This window comes from Lethenteron reissneri, chromosome 5 (assembly GCF_015708825.2).
Source record: "Lethenteron reissneri isolate LAM-NWPU_2019-01 chromosome 5, ASM1570882v1, whole genome shotgun sequence".
Taxonomy (NCBI): Eukaryota; Metazoa; Chordata; class Hyperoartia; order Petromyzontiformes; family Petromyzontidae; genus Lethenteron; species Lethenteron reissneri.
This window is the reverse complement of record NC_083783.1, coordinates 11,110,441-11,134,907: the sequence shown is the minus strand read 5'-3', so window position 1 is coordinate 11,134,907 and position 24,467 is coordinate 11,110,441. Positions and strand designations below refer to the sequence as shown.

At 52.1% G+C, this 24,467-nt stretch overlaps 1 protein-coding gene across 3 annotated transcripts in view; it reads right to left on the bottom strand.

Moving 5' to 3' along the window:
• Positions 1-1,888: 1,888 nt before the first annotated feature.
• Positions 1,889-24,467, bottom strand: part of LOC133352631 (type 2 lactosamine alpha-2,3-sialyltransferase-like) — a 61,534-nt gene continuing 38,955 nt past the window's right edge. For all 3 annotated transcript variants that reach the window (XM_061568393.1, XM_061568408.1, XM_061568402.1), the window contains 9 exons: positions 24,252-24,285; positions 22,109-22,183; positions 19,093-19,235; positions 16,858-16,927; positions 15,526-15,621; positions 14,244-14,430; positions 12,073-12,210; positions 6,665-6,814; positions 1,889-4,166 (listed from right to left, as the gene is read on the bottom strand). In XM_061568393.1, the coding sequence (XP_061424377.1) occupies positions 4,035-4,166; positions 6,665-6,814; positions 12,073-12,210; positions 14,244-14,430; positions 15,526-15,621; positions 16,858-16,927; positions 19,093-19,235; positions 22,109-22,183; positions 24,252-24,285 (1,025 nt within the window). In that variant the 3' untranslated portion in view covers positions 1,889-4,034. The remainder of the gene's footprint in view (positions 4,167-6,664; positions 6,815-12,072; positions 12,211-14,243; positions 14,431-15,525; positions 15,622-16,857; positions 16,928-19,092; positions 19,236-22,108; positions 22,184-24,251; positions 24,286-24,467) is intronic.

The window sequence follows — 24,467 nt, the reverse complement described above, 5'->3', positions numbered from 1 at the left end:
CAGCTGGTGGTGGTGCATCTGCCAGTCATCTCAGTCAGCCAGCCCCGTGGCACCTGCTGGGTCTGCCCCGAGACCTCCTGCACCTAGCCTGGCACAGTAGGGGGTACAGCTAGTGGTGGGGCATCTGCCGGTCATATCAGTCAGCCATCCCCGTGGCGCCTGCTGTGTCTGTCCCGAGACCTGCACCTAGCCTGGCACAGTAGAGGGTACAGCTGGTGGTACATCTACCGGTCATCTCAGTCAGCCAACCCGTTCCACCTGCTGGGTCTGCCCCGAGACCTGTCAGCAGCGAGCCTTCGACATTCCACGCGGCCTCAAAGTGCACCTAGCCTGGCACAGGCGCCGTGGGACGTCAGCGCCACTTGGTGACGAATAGCGCGGGGTTATTGGCAGCAAGCTGCGGGGAGGCATGGGGTTGGGGTTGTATTTTGGTGCCAACAGCGCGACTTGTCCTGGCAACGCGCACTAAAAAGCCCGCCGCTGCAAACCGGCGGCCGAGTCGGAATAACCACAAGCGACGAACGAAGAAACATAAACTGAAGAGGATGAAAAAAAATATGTCACTTGGAACGAAACGTAGTCCGCGCGAAAATAAAAAAAGCACAATCATCAGTGGGCAATGTGCAGCAGCGATTGTCGATCTCGGGGCACGTGTTTCGCCACGTGTTGACGATATGTTTTCAAATTGTTGTACTGTATTTCACATTATTTTGGTAATGTGTTTATTTTAGTTTCAGTAGGGATAAGATTACATCTGTCAACCCATACGGGTTACCCGTATTCTTGTACAGGGTAATTGAGTTTTCAGGTCCATACCGCGTACAGCCGTTTCAATACGGGCAAAAATATTTGTCTATTTGTGATTCTCCCTTGTGATGGGACTTTGTAGGATAAACGTTGGGATTTGTAAAGGGCACGGGTTGACCAATAATGTCTGAATTGGTCTGTAATAAGGTAGGGCACTAATACGGGGTTGACAGGTATGTGATCACTTCAGAAATGGAATTGGCCGCCCAATTCCAAGCATGTATTTATCGTTTTACCTTTTAATGTTATTCGTTACGCACGGTTGCAACTTACTCAGCTCAGTCGATGTTAGCCGCTGAGGGCGTGATGGATTACCCCTTTCATTCCTTATTCATTCCTTGTTTCTTCATGTCCCCCCCCCCCCCGTCACCGCTACATTGTAATGTGCACCGGTGCTTACTTTATCGAGGACGATATTGGCACGTTCAATAAAGATTGATTGATTGTGTAATTGATACACAGCCAGATAATACGACAAATCGCTAACCTTAAACACCCAGTCGTTCGTAAAAGTTGAAGGCGGTATAGTACTATGGTAATAGAGCAAGTGCAGAATTACTGAACCGGAATTGATAGCTTGAAAGCATTTAGCGCGGGGCCCTTGAAAATTCGGGGCCCGTAGCTACTACATGTGTAGTAGCTACTACATGTGTAGTAGCTACTTGTGTAGCTACTATATGTGTAGCTACTACATGTGGAGCTACACTTGTGCTACTACGATAATCCGGCACTGCACCTGGACCAGCATGTGTGTGCGTGTGTGACTTTAAAATCAGTCTTTAATCTCCCCCATTAACACAACTGACATGCTTGCGTCCGGGGATGGAATTTCTTTCCAGCTCAGACCCCGCCTGTTTGCCCTTCGCCACATATATAACCTCTTTGTTGTAACAGCTCTCTCGCCGGCTCAGCAGTTCCACTGCCCGATTGTTTTTTCCGCCTGAGGACGACCGCTTGTGTTGCGATCGAAACGTCGTGATATTTTATTTTATTTTTCTACCTACGTGACTTTACCGAAAGAACCAAAGAGTATGCATTCCTGCAGTCACGAAAGCTTCAAATCAAGATTGAGGACAAACAATTAAGCCGGTGTTGTTTAATCATCTGTTAAAATTGTAAAAACAACACAATTTTCTTAGCAGCAGAAAATGACTAAACAGAGAGACAACGAAGGGTTATGAAACTATGCTCAATAACCCTTCAGCCTTCCAACAGATTTACAGTAGCATTGTCAGTGGTTTTCACATTATATAATATTAAGGCACTAGACATTTAAACAAACGAGACGATAATTCTAATAATAAAAAAATACATTAATGTAAAAATGTGCAATACACCCGACAATATATACGCACATGTTAGTTGTCCTTAGTTAATGACAAGGGACACTCCTAATCATTCTCTTGATACAATCAGGCTCAGCCCAATTCACTCTCTTGCCATAATGTCGGATTCCTACAAGTAGAAATGTTGACAATGTTTTCAAATTGTTGTACTGTATTTCACATTATTTTGGTAATGTGTTTATTTTAGTTTCAGTAGGGATAAGATTACATTTGTCAACCCATACGGGTTACCCGTATTCTTGTACAGGGTAATGGAGTTTTCAGGTCCATACCGCGTACAGCCGTTTCAATACGGGCAAAACACATTTGTCTATTTATTTGTGATTCTCCCTTGTGATGGGACTTTGTAGGATAAACGTTGGGATTTGTAAAGGGCACGGGTTGACCAATAATGTCTGAATTGGTCTTTTATAAAGGTAGGGCACCGATACGGGGTTGACAGGTATGTGATCACTTCAGAAATGTGTCTGAACTCTTAAATGGAATTGGCCGCCCAATTCCAAGCAGTAGCCCCCTGTAAAATGAGTCTTGGATACGCCCACGAGGGCTCTTCGTGATTGTGCCGCATAGCTCCCCCACGTGTTGCTCGGTTGTTGAAGATGCTCTCTGGAACGAAGCGTCGGACATCACGCAGAACAGCTCACACAGCACGCAGTATGACCCAAGAACACAGCGGAGAGAGCTACTTTTGTCTTGATGTAAAAATAAAATCTATAGTTGTTTAAATTATATGACAGGACATGACTCTCTGCTGCGTTCTCCGTGGGGTTGTTCCGGCAAGTTTTGCACGGTGCTCAACGTTTCGCTACAAGCGCTGCTGGGGAGCTTCTTCAGAAACTGCTGGGAGCAAAAACGTCAAACATCGTTTTTTTCCGAACAACACAACCCGAAAAAAAAACACATCGGAGGAGCCGCACGGCGGCACAACCGTGGAAAACCCACGCGGTGACGTGATATGTCTAAGGTTTACATTATTTACAATCAATAAAACTTAATTGCTACGACGATTTAACAAACAAAAAAACCCCGCAACTTTCTGTTGCAGGTAGTGTCGTTCGTATGACACTGTAGTCACTCTTCATGACATTCACCGCTGACATTTCTTGAGCATCTACAGATAAGGCAGCGGCGGTATTATGCCGTCTTGCACACGCCACATTCATTTCCATACATTGAAACGGATTTTCCAATTTTCTTTTCCGTTCTAAAAAAAAATGAAATGGACAACAGCTTACTAAAATTAAATAAAATGGGGGGGGGGGGGGGGGGCGGCGGGAAACGTGGATAGCTTTTATTTTCGTGTGAAAACCATCATTTAGAAAATTGGCTTGAAAGTGCGATCGACCAATCACAAGCCAATAAGCTCAATCACATTAGCTTCCCGAAGCCAGTGCAAAGCAGTATGACGTAGGGATGTAGTGAGATGACAAGAGAGATACAGGTGAAATAGGTACAGTGAGATGAGAGATGTAGACAAGATGGAGATGGGTTTAATCTGGGTCGTGATTCCGGGTCCCTTCGAGCTACGTGGGGCCCCCGAGGCCTCTTGCTTGGTTTGCTTTACGCCGAGCACCGCTACCGACTGCCGCACGGCACGTGGAACGCTCCACCGTCCAGCGTCGATTAGACACCAATTGAAGCGACCTCAGAGTTAGTTCCATGACATCGTCTTCTACGGCCACTTTCTCATTTGCCGTGCCGTTCGCGTCGAGCGGTTTCTTACGTAAACAACGCGTTCATCAGCTCGTGATATAGTCAGACTTGTCATCGTCGCCATCGTCGTCGTCATCGGAGTATCGTTGGAATGTGAATTGGTAATACATTTAAAAACTTCAATATTATGCTAAAAAAAATTGCGTAATTTTTTGTTGTTAAATAACGTCACGTGGTTTTGCACAGTTCATTCTTCCGAGTATCGTGGTTGTTGCTCCGCCTCGTCAGGTCCAGGATAACTCGGTCCTCCACGAGCTTGTGAATGAAAGCTGCTTCCGCCGTGATGTTGTGGGTCGTTGACTGCAAGACAAGGAAGGGCACGGCGATCAACAGCTGCTCACGTGCTTTTCTCGTTCATTCGCTGCAAAGCGGAAACGCTGAACAATCGCTGGGGCAGAGACACGGCCCAGCCGTGGCAGTGGATGTCCTCGTCGCTTGTCGCAGAGGTTCGTGGTTCGATCCACAGCGGCCGCCCTGGTTAATGCTGCGGGTATGTTAAGCATGAAATAAGATGTTCCGCTTGCTTCACAGGGGACGTCAAAGACCCTGTGATGTCATTCGCAAGAGTAGGCCATCATGTGCCAGCGTCACCGGACAAATTTGCTCAATTTTATATATTACACCGCAGTTGAGTAATTTGGTATTACACATATCAGCGAGCGTCGCCCTCCTGCTGTGAAAACCTTTGCAGGATCCTCCTGAAAAACAGTCCTGAAGACTCAGTGAAGCTTTCCTGGGTAAACAAACAGAATAATAGTAATGGTAAATGTGACAAAAAAATCACTCTGAAATTAAACAATTGATATAACGAATGGAAAGATCGCCCCCTACCGGTATATTATTGCCAACTCACAGGCAAGATGCTTAGTTCCCTTTATGCCACACGTCCGGACGAGCTGCTCATACGGAGTTCCGCAGGTAAAAAAAAAATACGTGCTCTGAGACGTTTGGTTACGTTATGGGCACAATATATATATGCGAGTATCACTATTTTTACGTATCACTATGTAATTCTATAATCACAGTGCAGATAGAGCCCATCATGGGAGCTCCCTTGCCAGTATCAACATAAAATAATAGATTTTACCCTTCCTGGCAATAAAACAGGTGTTAAGATGTTAAAACACCAAACTGAAACATTTTGCAAGGAATCATGTGTGCATTAACCACAATGCTTGTGGTGAACATGCAAACCAAACACAATGCATATACTACCAGAGTACTACCAGAGCATGTTTAATTTGTTTGAATTTTCAGTTTGGTGTTTTAACATCTTAACACAATTGTTTAATTGACAGAAATGGTAAAACCTATTGTTGCATTTTGATACTGGCAAGGGAGGTCCCATGATGTAGCTGCTCACCCCGAGCTCTCAATGTCCTGATGGTGGCATTGTCTTTGTGCTGTTCGCCTTTAGGCATCCTCTGGTCTAACAATGTTTGAGACTAGGCTCTAAAGAAAGCTGTCTCTGGTGTGGACCAATCAATTTAAAACACAATGCATATACTATCAGAGCATGTTTTTGTTTGTATGTTCACCACAAGTATATGTGATTAATGCAGGCATGGTTCCTTAAAAAAGGTTTCAATTAGATGTTTTAACCTTAACGCCTGTTTCATTGCCAGAAAGGATAAAACCTATTCTTTCAGATAGAGCCCCGTTTTATCAATCCAAAGCTGGATGGGGGGGGGGGTCTCCCCTTGTTGTGCGATCATGGGGATTATTTGGGCCATGGTTTGCCGGGGACATTCCTCCACGTCTAGAAGCCAGGGTCTCAGTGGTGCTGGATCAGTGACTGATGTAGACACTGAACCAGCCCCACTGAGACCCTGTGTCTGAGTGTCTCTCTCTGTCTGTCTGTCAGAGGGTTCATAATGTCTATATCAGTAACTGTGCCAGCCCCACTGAGACCCTGGGTCTGAGTGTCTCTCTCTGTCTGTCAGAGGGTTCATAATGTCTATATCAGTAACTGTGCCAGCCCCACTGAGACCTTGGGTCTGAGTGTCTCTCTCTGTCTGTCAGAGGGTTCATAATGTCTATATCAGTAACTGTGCCAGCCCCACTGAGACGCTGGGTCTGAGTGTCTCTCTCTGTCTTTCAGAGGGTTCGTAATGTCTACATCAGTAACTGTGCCAGCCCCACTGAGACCCTGGGTCTGAGTGTTTCTCTCTGTCTGTCAGAGGGTGAATGCAGTGGTTCTGGCTCAGAGATTATGAACCCTCTGACAGACAGAGAGAGGCACTCAGACCCAGGATCTCAGTGAGGATGGCTCAGTGACTAGATACAGACATTCTTTAGCCGGGCGGTGGTGGCGCATGCCTGCAATCCAGCACTGTGGATGTGAAGGCTGGTGGGTCACACGCATTTTTACAAAACTCGCTTCCCGTGGGGGTCGGTGAGCCATAGCCTGGCTTCCCAGGAGGAGGTGGTGCAGTAAAAATGTGGACTCCACCAGTTCCCTCCGTATAGGACTTGCGTGTAAACACTCGTCAATTGTCAAATAACAACTCTACAGAGGACCGCAGAGCTTGGGCAGTTGTTGGTAGCGCCGGCTCAACCCCCCCGGCCGCCACTGCCGCCTTCCCCACTCGTGATGCGGTTCCTCCTCGCGCCTCTGAGCCGCCCTCTCTCTTTCTCTCTACGAGAGCGATGGGCGAGAGCTGTGCGGCGACGGTGGCGTGTTATAGCTTGGCATCATTATGATTGCGACGACGACGACGACGATGACGACGATGAACCCTCCGGTGGGCGGAGGGACACGGGAGCCCCGTCGTGCGGACGCTGGGGCCTGCGCACACCTTGTTCATGAAGGACATGGTGTCGTTGCCGTAGTAATGCACCGGGTTGTCCGGTGAACTGGCGTTGTAGCCAAAGCCGGCGATGTGCAGCTCGTCGCACAGACGCAGCCCGATCGTGATGGCGATGATGCCCGTTGTGGGAGTCAGGGGCTGTGAAATAAAAACAAAAAGACCCCCCCCCCCGTGTAGCCTTTAACAGACTGTTGGGGCAAGCGCTGTACGCGGGCACCGATCAAGGCCGGCACTGCCCACGAGGGGGTGGGTGGCCCACACAACACCCGACCGCCTTTGTCTCCCGATTGGCGATATTTACACAAACGCGCGAGGTATTCATTTGAGGCTGAGTCGACCTAGGGGAGGCTCAGGACCGGTTCAGATAATCGTCACTGGTGTTGGCCGTGAGCCGGAATCGAACTCGGGTCGCCGGGGCCGTAGCGCAGCACGCTAACCGCTCCACGACCGCTCCACACACACATCAACGCACGATTAACAGATCCCGCGGTTTGGCCTTTCACAGACTATTGGGGCAAGTGCTGCTTGCGATCGTTCCACGTTGGGCAGTAGTAGGGCCTTCTCGAGTGTGGCACCTAAGATGTGAAGTCTCTTTCGCCGGCCCTCAGATTGGCTCCGAGCACCAAACAGTTTAGGAAATATATCATAATAGGTTTTACCCTTTCTAGCAATAAAACAGGAGATGTTAAGATGTTAAAACACCAAATATAAACCTTTCACAAGGAATCATGTCTGCATTAACCACATAAACTTGTGGTGAACATGCAAACAAAGAGTTTAGGAAACTCTGCGAGACTAATTTTTACTTTTCCTTGAGTATGTCCTCTCATTGTGATATTTTTTATAGGTTTCTTGATTGTATAGGTATAGTAACTACCTTCGTTCAACTTATACTGTAAAGAATTGCGATGCCCTCTTTAGCGGGGGACGAGTTTTTACTAAAAAAACATTTTTAATGGAAACGCCTCTGAAGGCTGTCAGAGTGCAAGAAGGTGGTGGTGGTGTGGCCAGTACCATGCCCAGCCACCTTTGTCTCTCATAGTTGCTGATATTTACACACCGCCCATGTTAACAGATACTTTAATTTTAACACGTAGGCTTTAACGACCAATATGATCTATAATAGAGGTTTTTTTGGGTTAGATCGTGGAAATATAAATACGTTGTTAAATCCGCCACCACCAGACACAGCCAATTAGTAAGATGTGTCACGTAAACAGAACGTGCCGATTCGTTACGAGTACAGCACAGCGGTGTGATGCCGGTTGTAATTACTGGCAAAACGTCGTACTCGAAGTGTAAATATTGTGGGTTTACTCTCCAACGCACCGGTGTGCAGGAATTGTAACGAATTGGCACGTTCTGTTTAGGTGACAAACCTTGATAACTGGCTGCGTCGGATGGTGGCGGGTTTGACGACGCATTTTTAGTTACGCGATCTAACCCAGAAAAACACGACTTTGAGCTACTTTCATGTCGTCCGATTGGTCGAGGAATCGAACCGACAGTCCGGCAGAAGAAAGGATTCACAAGCTCCGCTCGACGGAGGACGCACGGCGCCGGCACCAGGGTTCGTCCACAAGAGGGAGCCACACGCACACGTTGTACAGGGATCATCAGAATTATAACATTGACGAGACCGGAGGAATCCGTTGAGCTGTAAAGTTCGTTATTTTCACAGATGCCCAGTAGGGGCGGGTTACAACAACAAAGAGCACAACAACACGATAGCAGTGCAAAGTACAAGAAAAGTAAACAAATCACCCAAACACAGATACAAACACAAATAAACCATCCCCATGCGACCAGGCCACACCCACTGAGGTACGAACTTATCTTTCAGAAGCGACCTGGACACAAATGATAGTTCAACAAAGTGGCCCATCATTTGGACATTTATAGCACCAACATGATCTAATACTTAGTATGTCCCACCATGAAGGTATAATGTGTTTAGTCGATTCCTGACCGGCGTTTGAACTTTCAACCTACAGAATGTGCCCCAGTATGCGATAACTGCCACAGCGGGCGGAGGTATGAATTTGTGATGAATTTGTGATGAATTTGTGATGAATTTGTGATGAATTTGTGATGAATTTGTGATGAGGCCTGACACACGTGGTGGGTAAGAACGTCACACCAACCAGCAGTGCGAAAAGACGACCCTGGTGCGAATAACTGGCAACATTCCTCCTCGACGTATCCGTCTCTTCGCATAAACGTTTTTGTGTTTATTTTGTTACACATCCCATCGGCCAACACGGCCTTCTGGAAGTGCATCATGCCAGCAGCACATGGGATCAACACAAGTTAACTCTGGAACTGGTTGACGAGCCACTGAGACCGAGGCTGGCCTGAACCAATCCCAGTGAATTTGACAGATGTCGAAAGGCTCTCCCATCAGATATGGGCCGTATGGAAATCTGCATGGCTGATGGATGTGGACAGGGAATGCTTTGCCTCCCCAGTGGCGATGTTTACACATCGCACCAGGAACTCGGTGGAGGCAGAGGGGATGCCCAGAACTGGTGCAGATTGTTGTCGCCGGCATTGGCCAAGAGTGAGACGCAGCACACTCAGAGCACCACTTCTGCTTCCCTCTCACTCCCCCGTCGAGCCTTAGCAGACTGCTGGGGCAAGTGCTGTTAGCGAGTAGCACCTATGAAGGCCGGCACGGTACACGAGGGGGTGGGTGGCCAGCAGCATGGCCGACCGCCTTTGTCTCCCCAGTGGCGATGCTTTTACACACCGCACCAGGTACTCATTTAATGCTGAGTCGACCTAGGGGAGGCTCACGACCGGTTCAGATAATCGTCACCACTGGTGTTGGCCGTGAGCGGGAATCGAGCGCTGGATTCGTCGTGCGGCGCTCGTACGTACACACGTACGTACACACTCATCGCTCACACGTACGTACACACTTATAGCTCACACGCACGTACACACTCATAGCTCACACGCACGTACACACGCATGCACACACGCACTTGGGAATTCATCACAGTGTCGGGCGGCTGTCCAAACAACTCGGCACGAGGACCAAAACCAGAAGTTCCACATTTGGCAGGCGGCCAGCGCATCCCTCAGCGTTTGTCAGAAGCGCTGAGCGCTGAGCGCGAGGTGCTGGGGTGGGGCACTCGGTCGAGCGACATGCCCCGGGGGGGGGGGGGGGGGGTCAAGGCGCGGCACCACATCTCAGGTGCGAGCTCAGCGATTCCGTCGCGCGACATTTCTCACCAAGTCTGCGGTCTGCTGGCTGAGAGGGTGTAAATTAATTTCGCTGGCAATCGTTAAAAACAACACAACCCCTTAACAAATGCTGAACCACAACCGCCAGCCCGAGGTTCAACTTGCGCGATTGATTGTCTGAGGCGGGCGGGGGGGTGTCACGTTAAGTTTCGCTCAAAAGTGGAGGCCGCGCGGCAGCTGTTTAATCGTCGCGACTTTGCAATCCACGGCGCGTTCAGAGCGCCGCGTGCGTGCCGCTACTCAACTTCGAAGGGGGCGGCCATCGTTATTCGGGGCACCGCCGCTGCTCGTCGTCTCGATCCACTGAAGGCCCCCCCCCCCCCCCCCCCCCGACGGAGCGGATTACCACCTCACGCAGGAACGGCGCCCCCATCCCACCCCCCCTCCCCCCGGGGTCGTGCCCTCAATTTAGTGGGCGGTGCGGACTTGTCGCCCGCGAGATGCCGCGAGGAGCAGCGAGAGAAAACCTCTGCTGCCGGTGCCGTCGTAAGAGGTCGCACGACCTGGTGCAACGGTCCCCCTTTTGTTGGATACGCGTGACGATGACGGTGACGATGACGGTGATGATAATAACTCAGAACGCGCCACCGCCGGGAGGAGGAACCACAGACAAGCGGGCAGCAGCCACCCAGAGAGGAGCCGGTGGCCTAAAAGATACATTAATGTCATTCACAAGAAACTACAAAAAGAAAATCGTACAAATATCACCTCCGATTAGCACGGTTGGCTCCGGGCAAAAGACGTTCAACATCATGTCACCAATCACCGTGGAAATTTTTTTTAAAAGCACATAATTTCAAGGGCAATTAGCTCTTTCATTAGAACTTTATTGTGATTCATAATTGATTTGTGGGGTTAGGCCACGAAAAACCCTCCACCACCAGATACGTCATTGTCACGTGGTGCACAACGAACGTTTCACGGTGCGCCGATTGTTAATTACTCAGCTCACTCATCCATAGCTGTCAACCCACACGGTTTACCCGTGTTCTTGTACAGGGGAATTGAGTTTTCAGGTCCATACGGCGTACAGCCGTTTCAATACAGGCAACAACAAAACAAATATATTTGTGTTTCTCCATTGTGATGGGACTTTGTAGGATGAACGTTGAGATCTATAAATGACACGGGGTGACCGAGAAAGTCTGAATTGGTCTGTAATAAGGAAGGGCACTGTTCAACAGGCAACGTGACACCTGTTGAATTACTACTCATCAGCTACAGTTAGCGTCACTATTCACATGCCAATTTAAAAACCGGGTCATCGAAAAACAATTTCTCACCCTAATTCTCATCAGGTACCCACGGAGTTAAAAGGAACCGCTGTCTCCAACTCCCACCATCCACTCCCCCTCTCTCTACGGGCCTCGCTATGTACTACGAAGAAGGGACATTGCCCGCAACGTCGCCAAGGATATTTTGTTTCTTTAAGAACAAGTCCAAGTACAAAGATCCCCCGTGTAGCGTGTAACAGAATGTTTGGGAAAGTGCTGTTAGCGAGCAGCACCTAGGCAGGCCGGCATGCCACACGTGGGGGTGGGTGGCCAGCATCACGCCCAATCACACGCACGCATGCATGCATGCACATGCACGCACATGCGGTTATGTCATTGACACACGTGTTGAGTTTGTTCCTATTTTATTATTGAGATTTTTTTTATTTCGTGAATATTTGGTCGGGAGAAATTATACGCAAATAAATGAAATAAATAAAACAAACCAACAACAACGATAATCCCGATTTAGGAAAGTGGACGAGAGGATTCATCGTGGATTTCGTACCGTACGATATCATCCCAGTCAACGGTGACCACGCAAAAAATCGCCCCCCCTGCCCCCTCCATCCACCATCGTTACCAATGCAGCCTCAACGTCGGCTGTGGGAACTGAGCGTTGCAGTGTGATCGCCGCTCGTGTGACTCTAAACACTGTGTTGCGGGGGAAATGCAAGGGGAGACGCTCCCTCGGACTCGGGAAATCAAAGAGCAGCTCTGCACGGGGTCGCTCTCCAACGCGATGCCTCGCGGGAGTTCGGAGCGGAGGTTTCTCCATCACGCCGCGCGTGCGTGCTTGCATGCATGTGTCCGTGCATGTGTGCGTGTGTGCTTGCGTGCGTGTGTCTGTGTGTGCTAGACGCTCGGCGTTACCGCTGAGATGAGATTCTCCGGAGAGATTCCGACGAAGTGCTGCCCGGCCACTTTGATGAGATCGGGGTTGATGATGTTCATGTGGTCGCTCGCGAACGACGTTGCCTTCGGCGGAGTCTTCCAGAACCCGTGCGTACTCTACAGACGAGGGCGGACGGAGTTCAGTAGCGATCAGTCGGAGCGTGTCGGTGACCTTCGCACAAACAACTCGTGTTTCGCTGATGGTGGTAGTGGTGGTGGTGACGGTGGTGATAGTAGCAATGATGGTGGTGTAAGTGACTCAGCGGTGGTGGTGATGATGTAGTGACTAAGCAGTGGTGGTGGTGATGGTGGTGTTGGTGACAGCGGCGATGTTGGTGGTGGTAGCGTGTAACTATTTAGTGGTGGTGGTGGTGGTATTGTTGGTGGTGGAGTAGTGACTAGGTGGTGGTGGTTGTGGGGCGCAGTGATGAGCGTCCTGTGCGCTCTGCCCGGCGACCCAACTTCGATTTCTGCTCATTGCCAACACCAGTGTCGATTATAATTATCTCAACCGGTCCTGGACCTCCTCAAGTTCAACTCAGCTTCAAATGAGTACGTGGCTCTTTGTGTAAATATCGCCACTGGAAACCAACCCCCTCATGTGCTGTGCCGACTTTCATCTGCGTTCGCTCACAGCATTTGCCCCACCAGCCTGTTAAAGGCTGTACGGGGGGATCTTTGTGCATGCGTGTGATTAGCGGGGAGTGGTGGCGCTCCGGCTGGTTCAATAAGCCGTATTCCCAGTGGCCAAAGTCACTCCCTCCCAGCCGGGACAAACATGGGTGACGCGTGCTGCGAACTCGGCCTGGAGGAACTGCCTTGAGTCAACGCAACCTTTTGGTGGGTAAACAGCATGGGCGGTGCAATGTCAGCACTGGGGGAGACAAAGGTGACTGGGTGTTGCGCTCATCACGACACATTGCCATGCTGGTTTCAGCGTTCACAGCTATTGCGTCCATCTTTCTGCGCGTATTTTGTTCGGCCGTAATTTCTTCGCGTTGTACATTTATTCATTTCCGATATTCATTCAATCCTCTCCCGTGCTGTGAGTTACTGAACGCCTCCGGGATTAGACGACACATAATGATCTGGGAAAATTCGTGTCTCTAAAGTACCCCTTCACTGCACTGCGCGAGGACTTAAACTCATTGAATTGTCACGTGTGACAGCGTTCAGCGTGATCACTTTTTATCATAACAGCTCACTCCCCGGCTCAGTTGAAGAATTCTCACAAATGAATGTATCTAATCAGATACTTGTCTAATTAGGTACTTTGTAGATGTGTATATAATCAGATACAATTGTACATTTTGTGGGTTCATTCTCCAATTCACCGGTGTGCTGAACTAGTAACGAATTTGCCCGTTCTGTTTACGTGACAAACCTTGCTAATTGGCTGTCGGGTGGTGGCGGGTTTAACGACACATTCATATTTTCGCGATCCAACCCAAAAACAACCTCTATTACAGATACTTATATGCTTGCTACATTTGCTCATATCGTCATGTGGCCAAGCCCAAAAATCTGTGATGGATTATAGTACTGCGCGTCCGCAATAAAATACACCCCAAGTTATCCCGTCGTGCTATAAGCATCGCGTCGAGAAGCGAAGAATCCATTCGGAAACTCTCACAGAGCAGTGGAGAATGGCCCAGGGAAGCGGACACCACGGAGCTAACTCCGAGATCTCCACAAGTTGACCTGCGGGTCAGCGCAGTAAGGGGCAGCGCATTCCAAACATTCCCGACCAAATGTCATGCTGTGAGCGTAGGTCCAGTGGGCGATCCATTACGGCGCAGGCCGGCATCCCCCACCAGAGCAGGCTAGACCACATGCCATTCATCGCCCACTACTGGCAGACTTATGGCAGCTTTAAATGCAGATGCCGAGTCACCTCGTGCCACACAGGGACAGCTGCCACTGGGGGTCCCCTAGGCTAGACCACATGGCAACCATCGCCCACTACTGGCAGACTTATGGGTGGCTTGGAGCGTAGATGCTGGCGTTGCGACGAGACGCGATGCCAGTCGCATATCCCGTGAGTAAATCGCTCCGAGATGCCCTGGCGTGAACAAGGGGGTGGATCCTACCAACAACTACCCCCCCCCCGCCCTCTGCCGCTACCATCGTCCCCATCACGCGGCACTCACCACGGGCTGCTTGCGCAGGACGGCCAACAGCCACTGGAGGTCGCGCGACTTGAAGGGCAGGAAGACGAGGAAGGAGGAGCGGTCGTGCTCGGCGCTCGTGTCCGGCAACGACTCCGGGTAGCAGAGCCGCAGCGACGTGCGGTTCCCCACGTCGCGGGAGAACCCGCGCAGCGGCGCGTCGTTCATGCTGCACGCACAAAGAAGATCGTTGGCGCTTGTGCGCGTGGTGCGCGTGGTGCGCGTGGTGCGCGTGGTGCGCGGGCGCGGTAGTGTAGCGGCTCGTGCACTGTGCTACAAATGCGGCGGCCCGAGTTCGAGTCTTCGCTCGTGAACAATAACAGTGGCGAATATTTTACACTGGTTCTGAGTCTGTTCTAGGTTGACTCAGCCTTAAACGAGTGCCCGATGGGGTGTGTAAACATCAGCACTGGGAGATAAAGGCAACTGAGCGTCGTGTTGGCCACCCAGCCCCTCGTGTGCCTTGCCGGCCTGATTAGGTGCTTGCAAAAAGAACTTGCCCCAACAGTCTGTTAATGGCTACGGTGGGGGGGGGGGGGTCTTCGTGTGCGTGTGGCCACATAGAGGGGGCTAAACGGGCACAGCACAGGCTGAAGAAGCTCTGAGCGGGCTGGTGTGGTAGAGCATGATGTGGAGCCGAGTGGACTTCTCGATGGTTTGGTATCAGCGGCATCAAGATCGGCCTCGAGTGGAGGAGGCTCGTGAGGATGCTAACTGGGCCGTGCACTTTGAGGCTGAGGAGCGACGCTCACAACGACTGGCGGACGTGGCGGGCGGCTAAACCGTAGCGAGTTGGTCTCACTGCCCCACGACCCCCGTCTGCTTCACAGTCGATGTTAAAGATCTCTTGACGTGAGCCAAACAAACGGAGGTCGGTCAATGCGTGCCGGCGGCACCCTGTAAAAATTAGCCAAATAACAAAGTTATATAATTACAGAATTGGGTAAAAAAAAATTGCAGCAGCAAACAATACACATATCCTCCTTCCCAAATCTGCCCCTCCACGTAATAAATAACGATGTGAAACCTATCCCATCAGCCGCACATGCTTCTGCATACTTCCAGCAGCGTTTAATGCAACAGAGCGCACGCTGGCAGGAGCAAAGCCGGTCTCGACGTTGAGAGTCTCATCGATCGGGTACCACACAGCGGCGTCGCCTCCCCCCGCCCACCGGTGATCACCTTGCACAAATTCCATTCGTTCTGACCGTCGTGATTCTAACAATCAGTATTGCTATTATTATATTCATCGTCGCCGTCTCACCGTATGACGATGTCGTAGGAGTCGATGCAGCTGCCCAGGCCGCTGTCCTTGAGCACGTTCCCATTGCCCACCACGACGCAGCGCCGGCACTGCGCACTGCGGAGCGCACGGCACGCACGTCACAAACAGTGCACCCACACCACCCACACCACGCACACCACCCACACCACGCATGCCAGCCACACCACACACACCACCCACACCACCCACACCACCCACACCACGCATGCCACCCACTCCACTCACACCACTCACACCACCCACACCACGCACACCACCCACACCACGCATGCCAGCCACACCACACACACCACCCACACCACCCACCCCACCCACACCACCCACACCACGCATGCCAGCCACACCACACACACCACCCACACCACCCACACCACCCACCCCACCCACACCACCCACACCACCCACACCACCCACTCCACTCACACCACCCACACCACCCACCCCACCCACACCACCCACACCACCCACACCACGCATGCCAGCCACACCACACACACCACCCACACCACCCACACCACCCACTCCACTCACTCCACTCACACCACCCACCCCACCCACACCGCCCACACCACCCACACCACGCATGCCAGCCACACCACACACACCACCCACACCACCCACACCACCCACACCACCCATGCCACCCACTCCACTCACACCACCCACACCACCCACCCCACCCACACCACCCACTCCACCCACACCACGCACGCACGCCACCCACGCCACCCACACCACCCACGCCACCCACACCACCCACACCACGCATGCCAGCCACACCACGCACACCACACACACCACCCACGCCACCCACACCACTCACACCACGCACGCCACAAACAGTGCACCCACACCACATTCTAAAATAAAAACCCAACGTGCCAGAACCCTCCCGAAAAGAGTCCCGCAACTCAGTGCGGCTCTCCCGATGAAGGCGGCAAATTGTTACGATCATTACAACCGCAGCAGAGCACGCAACACGCACACGGCGGAAGCCGCACGTAGCGCCAACCTCGTTCGCTTTCGCAGTCGTGCTGCTGTCGCGGCTCACCGGCGCGCTGCCGTTCCGTGCCACGCGTCGCTCGGCACGACGTCCAACATGGCCACGAGCGGCCATTCAACTTTAACGTGAACATCGATTCGGGTTTCCCTGAAGAAGCTTCCCGGCACGCGGCACGACCCGGAGACGAGTGTCGGCACGGTGCTCGCTGCCAGCGCGTGGTCACGGGCCAGGTGGATATTCCACATTCCCGTGGCAGGGGTCAGTCGTTGTCCGTAACTAGACTTCTCACGTACGGTGTTTTTGCTCACCTTGCTAATTTGTCCACGGAAAGTGGATGTTTCAGGAGTTGCAAAAGGGATCTCATGTTCATGCTGTCAGCTGAAATCACAAGGCATTGATGAAGTGATTATACAGCTGTGAGATATTAAAGTGATACAACTCAAAACACATCTGGATTCATATTAAATAAGTTGGGCCCCCACATAGCCATTATCAACCACCTGGGGCAGACAGAGAGAGACACGCCCAGACCCAGGGCTTGAGGCCCAGCGTTTCAGTCGTGCTGACTCGCGTCTTGAACCCAGAAAAAAATACAATTCTTGTAAGCATGAGCTCAGTGGGGCCCCGATATGGTCATCGTGAACCCTCTGTGAAACCCCCCAGAATATTCAAAATATATTCAGGTTTCAGGAACGGAGCCGGCTGGGCTCTGTGACTTTATTTAAAATTGGAGGAACGGGGTGAAATTTTGTTTACGTTGAGGCATTTAATTAGGCGCACTTTTACTTTCCACTCCAACAAAACCACGGCCTTGGGGGGAAATAATAACAACCTCGTTTGTTATGGGCAGGGGAGTGGAGGGAGCGGGGGGTGGTGACGCTTAAACCACAGTTGCCTACACCCCCCCCCCCCCCCGGAAGCCACTCAAATACTCCGTATGCTTTGGCATTCGTGCCTCGCTCACAGGGCAGGGCGGCCATCATACGGGAAGGTGCGGTCGTGTTTCTCGCAGGCGCAGTCCGCAGCTGCGTCGCGGTGAAGGGGTGATGCTGCTGTGTTGTGCAAACCGCCCACCCAAGATTTAAAACAAATTTGGACCATAAACGCCGGCGCACAATAAGCCGACTTTTTTGTTTGAACGACGTCACGGCACACTTTAACGTCAACCGTGAAGCAGGCGGAGCGCGGCATTGCGATGGTGAATGCACCCCACACATTACTCGCGCTTCGCACTGACATTCGTGGTTCGTGCGAAATTAGCAAAAGATTGGGCTGCAAGAATTGCGCTCGGACTTTGCGGCGAGCTGACTTTTGTTTTTTGTTGTCACGTTGTTAAACGCCTGCGCAGCCGTGCGATGATTCTGTTTTAGTTTGGCTGCGACACAACCGCTGGTGAAGTCGTGATTGCGACCTAACCGCAAAATGCACGTTGAATCATCGCGTTGCAAAAAGCTGTGCGGTTCACTTTCAGCGATAAGTTTCACTTCCTCAAAAATCGCAGTTGCTAGTTTAACGACCTGATTGGACTGTGTGAATGGGTGAGTGTGGGTGAGTGATTGTGTGAATGGGTGAGTGTGGGTGAGTGATTGTGAGAATGGGTGAGTGAGTGGGTGAGTGATTGTGTGAATGGGTGAGTGAGTGGGTGAGTGATTGTGTGAATGGGTGAAGTGAGTGAGTTGTTGGGACCTGCAGTTCGGTGGAGGTTGAACAGTGTGGATGGAAGGTCATGGGAATGGAGACCATTGTGGTAGTGATAGAAGAGAGATTTGGTGAGTGGGTGAGTTGGGTGGGTGAGTTGGGTGGGTGAGTGAGTGTGTCGGTGGGTGGGTGAGTAAAGTTAACCAGGGCAGTTACGACAAGCGAGCGATAATTGGACAAGGAGCATGGAAAACGTCCATATCCCCACGTGCCCACCTCACTTCGCGCTGCATGAGCGTCACGCCGTCAAGAACGATAAATCACTCGGGACGTTAAGACTCCGCTGTGTGCGGCGCAGAGGGAGGTATGCCTGGAATGCCGATTGGCGATAATTCAGCACCAGAGGGGAAGGCTGCAGCTACTCGGTGATGACCTAACTCAATTCTGTCTCCACGTAGAAAGAAAAACATTGTTGAACCACATTGTCCGAGTTGATTAGCCTTCCGAACCGATATTGTTGTGGAGCCGAATTCGCTTGCAGCTAGCATACTTCGCAAGAACCGTTACAACATCGTGGGTCTGGGCCAGGCAGATAAATTACCAGATGTTATTGTCAAGAGCACTCCACTAGAGACTACAGGTGCCCTGTTCAACGCAAAAAACGATACCGTACACAAACTCGTTACAAATGACGAGATGACGGACGGATCATGATGCATATGATGATGACACTGATGCCGATGACGATTTGGCCAATTCAGCCCATGACCAAAATTTGAACTGGCGATCTTCCGATCGTTACCGCCAAGCACTCTGACAACTTGCGCCACCCGTGGCGCTTCCCGGCGATAATGAACAAACTGCCCTGGGACTGCGGCGGTTTCCCTGAATAAATACAAACTCACAGACGGTTCTTATCTTGTAGGGCAGCTGCTCCATTGTGTAGATCCAGGCCTTTCTGTGGCGCCGAATGTCCTGATTTTGGTATCGAAACCTCTCCATGTCCTTTTCTCCCAGGAACGGGTTGCCGGCCTGGCTCAAGTCCACCCTGCAAAAGTCGCACCGGCCATGCGGACGCCGCCGCTTGAGAAGGCTGAAGCGACGGCGCCGGCTCTGCGCCCGGGCCTCCGATGTCGCGATAAACGTCTCTGTTGTGAACATTTACATCGGAGTGCGTAGCGAGCGAGCGAGCGAGAGAAAGCAAACAACATCTTGGCAAATATTCCGGTCGTAAAGCCCTGGGGGAGGAGGATGAAACACGGTCTCCCTTGAACGAGCTGGTTTGGTCAGCCCGCCTCTCCTGTCAGTCAGCTGCACGGAGTCGGTACGGATTGAGAAAGGGAATTGTCTGCCTGCCGCGCTGCAAGATGCGCGGCAGAGCGGTGGGTGAGATGCTGGGCTTCAGGCAGAGCTGAGCCGCGGCCTGGAGCCCTCCAGCGATCGGTGGCACACGCATAAAGGGGCCACGCTTATATCGGAGGCCCTCATTAACTGGAACCGCATTTGGCAAAGGCTGCGCCGTGCTCTTGCCAGCGACGCTGGCGACGCAACGGGGTGAGTGCGCGTGACACCTGCAGGCGTTTGTGTGTTGCAGATAAGGGAAAACCGGTGGTCAAATGGTGCACACATTGATTTGGCGGCAATGCAAACGTGTTACGTAACTGCGTTGTAAACTTTGCCGCTGATGAAGGTCTCCGTCAGCAGTTGCCATCTCTCACTATCCGGTGGTGTAAAAATCCACCTGCACGTGAGCCGATTTCATCACTCCATCTCCTTGTCCTCTCTGACGCGTCCCATCCCTGAACTGTGCCACTCTCGTCAATATAAATATTCCTTCTTGAGCCTTCAAACACGCTCACCACAAGTACGTGTGGTTAATGCAGACTTTCTGCCTCGCAAAAGGTATCTACTTGGTGTTTGAACATCTTAACACATCTTTTATTGCCAGAAAGGGTAAAACCTGTTCTTATTTTTCATATTGAGGGAAGTGCTGTTAGCGAGCACCTACTTAAGGCTGGAATCCAACGTGTGTGATGGGGTGGTGTGATGAACTTGAACAAACGCACGCGCATTCATGTGGTTGAACACACCCGTACATGCGAACACGTACAGAAGAACACACGCAGGGTGAACACACATAGGGACGAACACATATAGGGATGAACAAGCATGCACGAACACACACACGAGCACACACACACACACGCGAGCACACACACACGCGAGCACACACACACGCGAGCACACACACACACACGCGAGCAGACACACACACACGCGAGCACACACACACACACACGCGAGCACACACACACACACACGCGAGCACACACACACACACGCGAGCACACACACACACGCGAGCACACACACAAACACGCGAGCACGAACACACACGCGAGCACACACACACGCGAGCACGAACACACACGTGAGCACACACACACACGTGAGCACACACACGTGAGCACACACACACACGCGAGCACACACACACACACGTGAGCACACACACACACGTGAGCACACACGCGTGAGCACACACACACAGCACGAACACACACGCGAGCACACACACACACGCGAGCACACACACACACGTGAGCACGAACACACACGCGAGCACACACACACACGCGAGCACACACACACACGCGAGCACACACACACGCGAGCACACACACACACGTGAGCACACACACACACGCGAGCACACACACACACACGCGAGCACACACACACACACGCGAGCACACACACACGTGAGTACACACACACGCGAGCACACACACACGCGCGAGCACGAACACACACGCGAGCACACACACACACGCGAGCACACACACACACGCGAGCACGAACACACGCGAGCACACACACGTGAGCACACACACACACGTGAGCACACACAACAACAAATCGTCACCCGCCACTGAGTGGCGGGTGACGTCACCACGGCGTTTGTGCCACTTTGAAGCCGTGCGAAGTGTCGGAAGGCACGCTAACAGAAGCCCACGGGACGGACCCAAGTGCGATGGGTTGACTGACTGAGACGAATGGCAGATGCACCGGTTGTGCTCCCCGCTGTTCAAACCGTTGACGTTTGTGGGTTTAAGGCAGCGAGCAACGATGTGGTGGGTGCCACTGAGTACGGGGTCATTGAGTGCAGCGTAGCAGCGAGCGCAGGTGAACACGCACACACAGAGGGATGAACGCACGCAGGTGAACGCACACAAGCGCGCGTTTCACTCGAGCGCGACGCCATCTGAGCGACGCAGCTTAAGTAAATCCGCAAAGGCGACAAGAACACATCCAGTGAAAAGCGTATCTGTCAATCTCGTCCATTCTGTCTGTGGGGAGTGTGTGTATGTCTGTGTGGCCACCTATCAGGGCTTAAACGTCCATCAACAGGATGACTTGGCCATCTTAGACGATGGAATTTGTAACGGTTGACTTTGGTCATCACCGCCGGCCGGGGAAGAATGCCCACTGACGTTTTGACTCGCCACCCTCTTAAAGGTTCCTGTGACGTCGTTCGGGTAAACGTGGAGTAGGCCGTCGTGTGCCGGCTGTCACGGTCCAAATTTTCTAATTTAAAAAAACACAAAACACTTCCAAGAAGTTAACTCGATTAGGGCTGCGGATAGCACCATCGCTCCCCCATACGACTGCGTGAAGCTCCTGCCGGTGGTAACGCAGCGGCGCCTTCCTTCGCGACAGCGCATCTTGCGCTCTAACAAATGACACAAATACCGGTGTTGAAATTGTACAAATGTGGCACAAATACAGGTGAAGATTGGCACAAATACCGGTGTTGAAATGACATAAATATGAAATGGCAAAGCGTTTTTGCCCTCTAACAAACGGCGCAAATACCGAACTGCGCGAAAACTTTATGTAAATGACGATGATGATCATTACCCAGGATATGAGGCCTTGAACTTCTCCTGCACGTGACTGGGCACGCACATGGGCACGACGATCCTCTTGTCAAACCTGGGCGACAAAAGGGGCGTGGGGGTTTACACAGCGAACACACCACGCAGCTCACACAACTCAGGTGGCCACTCGCACGCAACGCGTGTGTACGTGTGTGTACGTGTGTGTGTGTACGTGTGTGTGTGTACGTGTGTGTGTGTGTGTACGTGTGTGTGTGTGTACGTGTGTGTGTGTTAATTTTTTACCTGGCAGCCCTTCGATTGGTGGAAAACCCACCACCGCCGCGTTCGCTGGCCACCACTCACATTAACATTAGCTGCCCCGAACCGGTCCTGAACCTCCCCTAGGTCGACTCAGCCTCAAATGAGTACCTGGTGCGGTGTGTGGTAAACGCCGCCACTGGGGAGACAAAGGCGGTCGGGCGTGGTGCTGTGAACCCACCCCCTCGTGTGCCATCAGGGCCTTCATAGGTGCTACTCGCTATCAGCACTTGCTGCTATCTTTGTCTTTCGTGGCGAAATAACTCGAGATTCTCCTGCCCGCGGCCAACCTATAGCGACCGTTATGGATGGACATCCCCGCCCCCTCCCCCTGCCTAGGTCGACTCAGCCTTAAATAGGTAGCCGGTGGTGCGGGGTGTAACATACATCGGCAAGCGAAGTGGGCCGTGGCCGCGGCTCTGGCCGCACCGCGTGCGAGTGCTCCGCACGCTCCTTCACGGGCTGCTCGCTCACAGCACTTGCCCACTCCCCACCCGCACACCCCAACAGTCTACGGAGGCTGCACAGACGACCTGAGGCTTTTATACATTTGTGTTTGGAGAGTTGCACAACTATCCCGGCGACCTAGGTTTGATTCCCGGTCACGAGTCCCAACACCATATGACGGGCATGCGGTGTCTGAAGCTGTCCCAGGCCTCCCTCTAGGTCGACTCGGACTTAAACGAGTATCTGGTGCAGTGTGTAAATATTGGCATGGCGGGGGAGGACCCAAAGGCGGCCAGGCACGATGAAGGCCACTCCTAGTCCTAGTGCGCCACGCAGCCTTTAACAGGCGCTCGCTAACAGCACTTGCACCAACAGTCTGCGTAGGCTACACAGGGGGATATTTGTCTATGGTTCTCTGTGTGTGTGTTTATAAGTCACATGCCATGGGTTTTACTTTCTGCCGAAGCCTCTTAATCCCTGCTGGAAACTGCTGGGTATGAATGAGGTTGACTTAAGGATCAATCCCTGTTGGCACTGGTGTTGAACTTAGGATAATGAGGCTGGGGGGGCAGCCGAGTTCACTGCCACACAGCGGAGCAGAACGTACACAGAATATGAAGGTGACCTTCCCGATGCTTCTCTGCGTGTGTGCGGTCTAGGTCGTGTGTAGCGGTCAGCGCACTTGGGTCGCCGGTTATCGATTCTATCTCCCGGCGTGGCGGTCGAAACGACGGTGGTGGGATTCTCGAACTGACCCTCTTCCCCCCCACCACAAAAATGGGTCTCGCCACAGTCGACTTTAGCAGATCGCACGCGGTGCGGCTGTAAAGTGCTCGGTGTTCCCGCCTCTTTCCAAGACGTCTTTGTCGGCGTGGAAGAGTTTGGCCCAAAATGTAGCCGCTGGAGAGGCTCTCGGGAGCTTGCTTCAGGTGCGGGCCCTTTCCTCACACAGTGCGGTTGATAAGAGCAAATGCACGACCACACCTTTTGCGTTCTTTTTGTTTTGTTAGCGTCAAACCGAAGTCCAGTATCTCAGCGATCGAAAGTTGCCGGAGACCACGACGACCCCCATCGTCCCTTGGCGGTCCTCAGCTGGATGTTTAAAAACTCCACATTCCCGTGATAGGTGGGCCAGTCTCTCCACAGGACAACCACTCTCGACTTTCCCGCAATGCCGTGCTCAATGTATGAAGCCTGGATCGATGTTGATGGTGATTGAGGCCGGGTTGATCCCCCCCCCACTATCCCAACGAGGAATTAGGAGTCATGTGACCTTTCCGATCGCGAGTTGTGCGACTCTAAACCGCTGCAACCGCCCCAGAGGGTGCGCGGGGGGGGGGGGGCGGCTACCGCACCGGCCCTCTCGCGGCGTTGCAAGTGGTGTGCGGCGCGTGTTAGGCGCCACGTGCTCTACTCACTCTTGTGTGCGGTCCTGCAGACTGAACCCTCGCCCTGCCAGCAAACACCATAAAAAAGAAAAAAAACACACGAACCGCAGAGCGTCATCGTTAATGAGGGTAGGTGGGTGGGGAGATCCACCAACGGGGGTCACGTCACCTGTCCCCCAACCCTCCCAGCTTTCCAGCATCTCGCCACCGTGGCTGCCCACGGTGGCGACGGGCCAATTGGCAGAA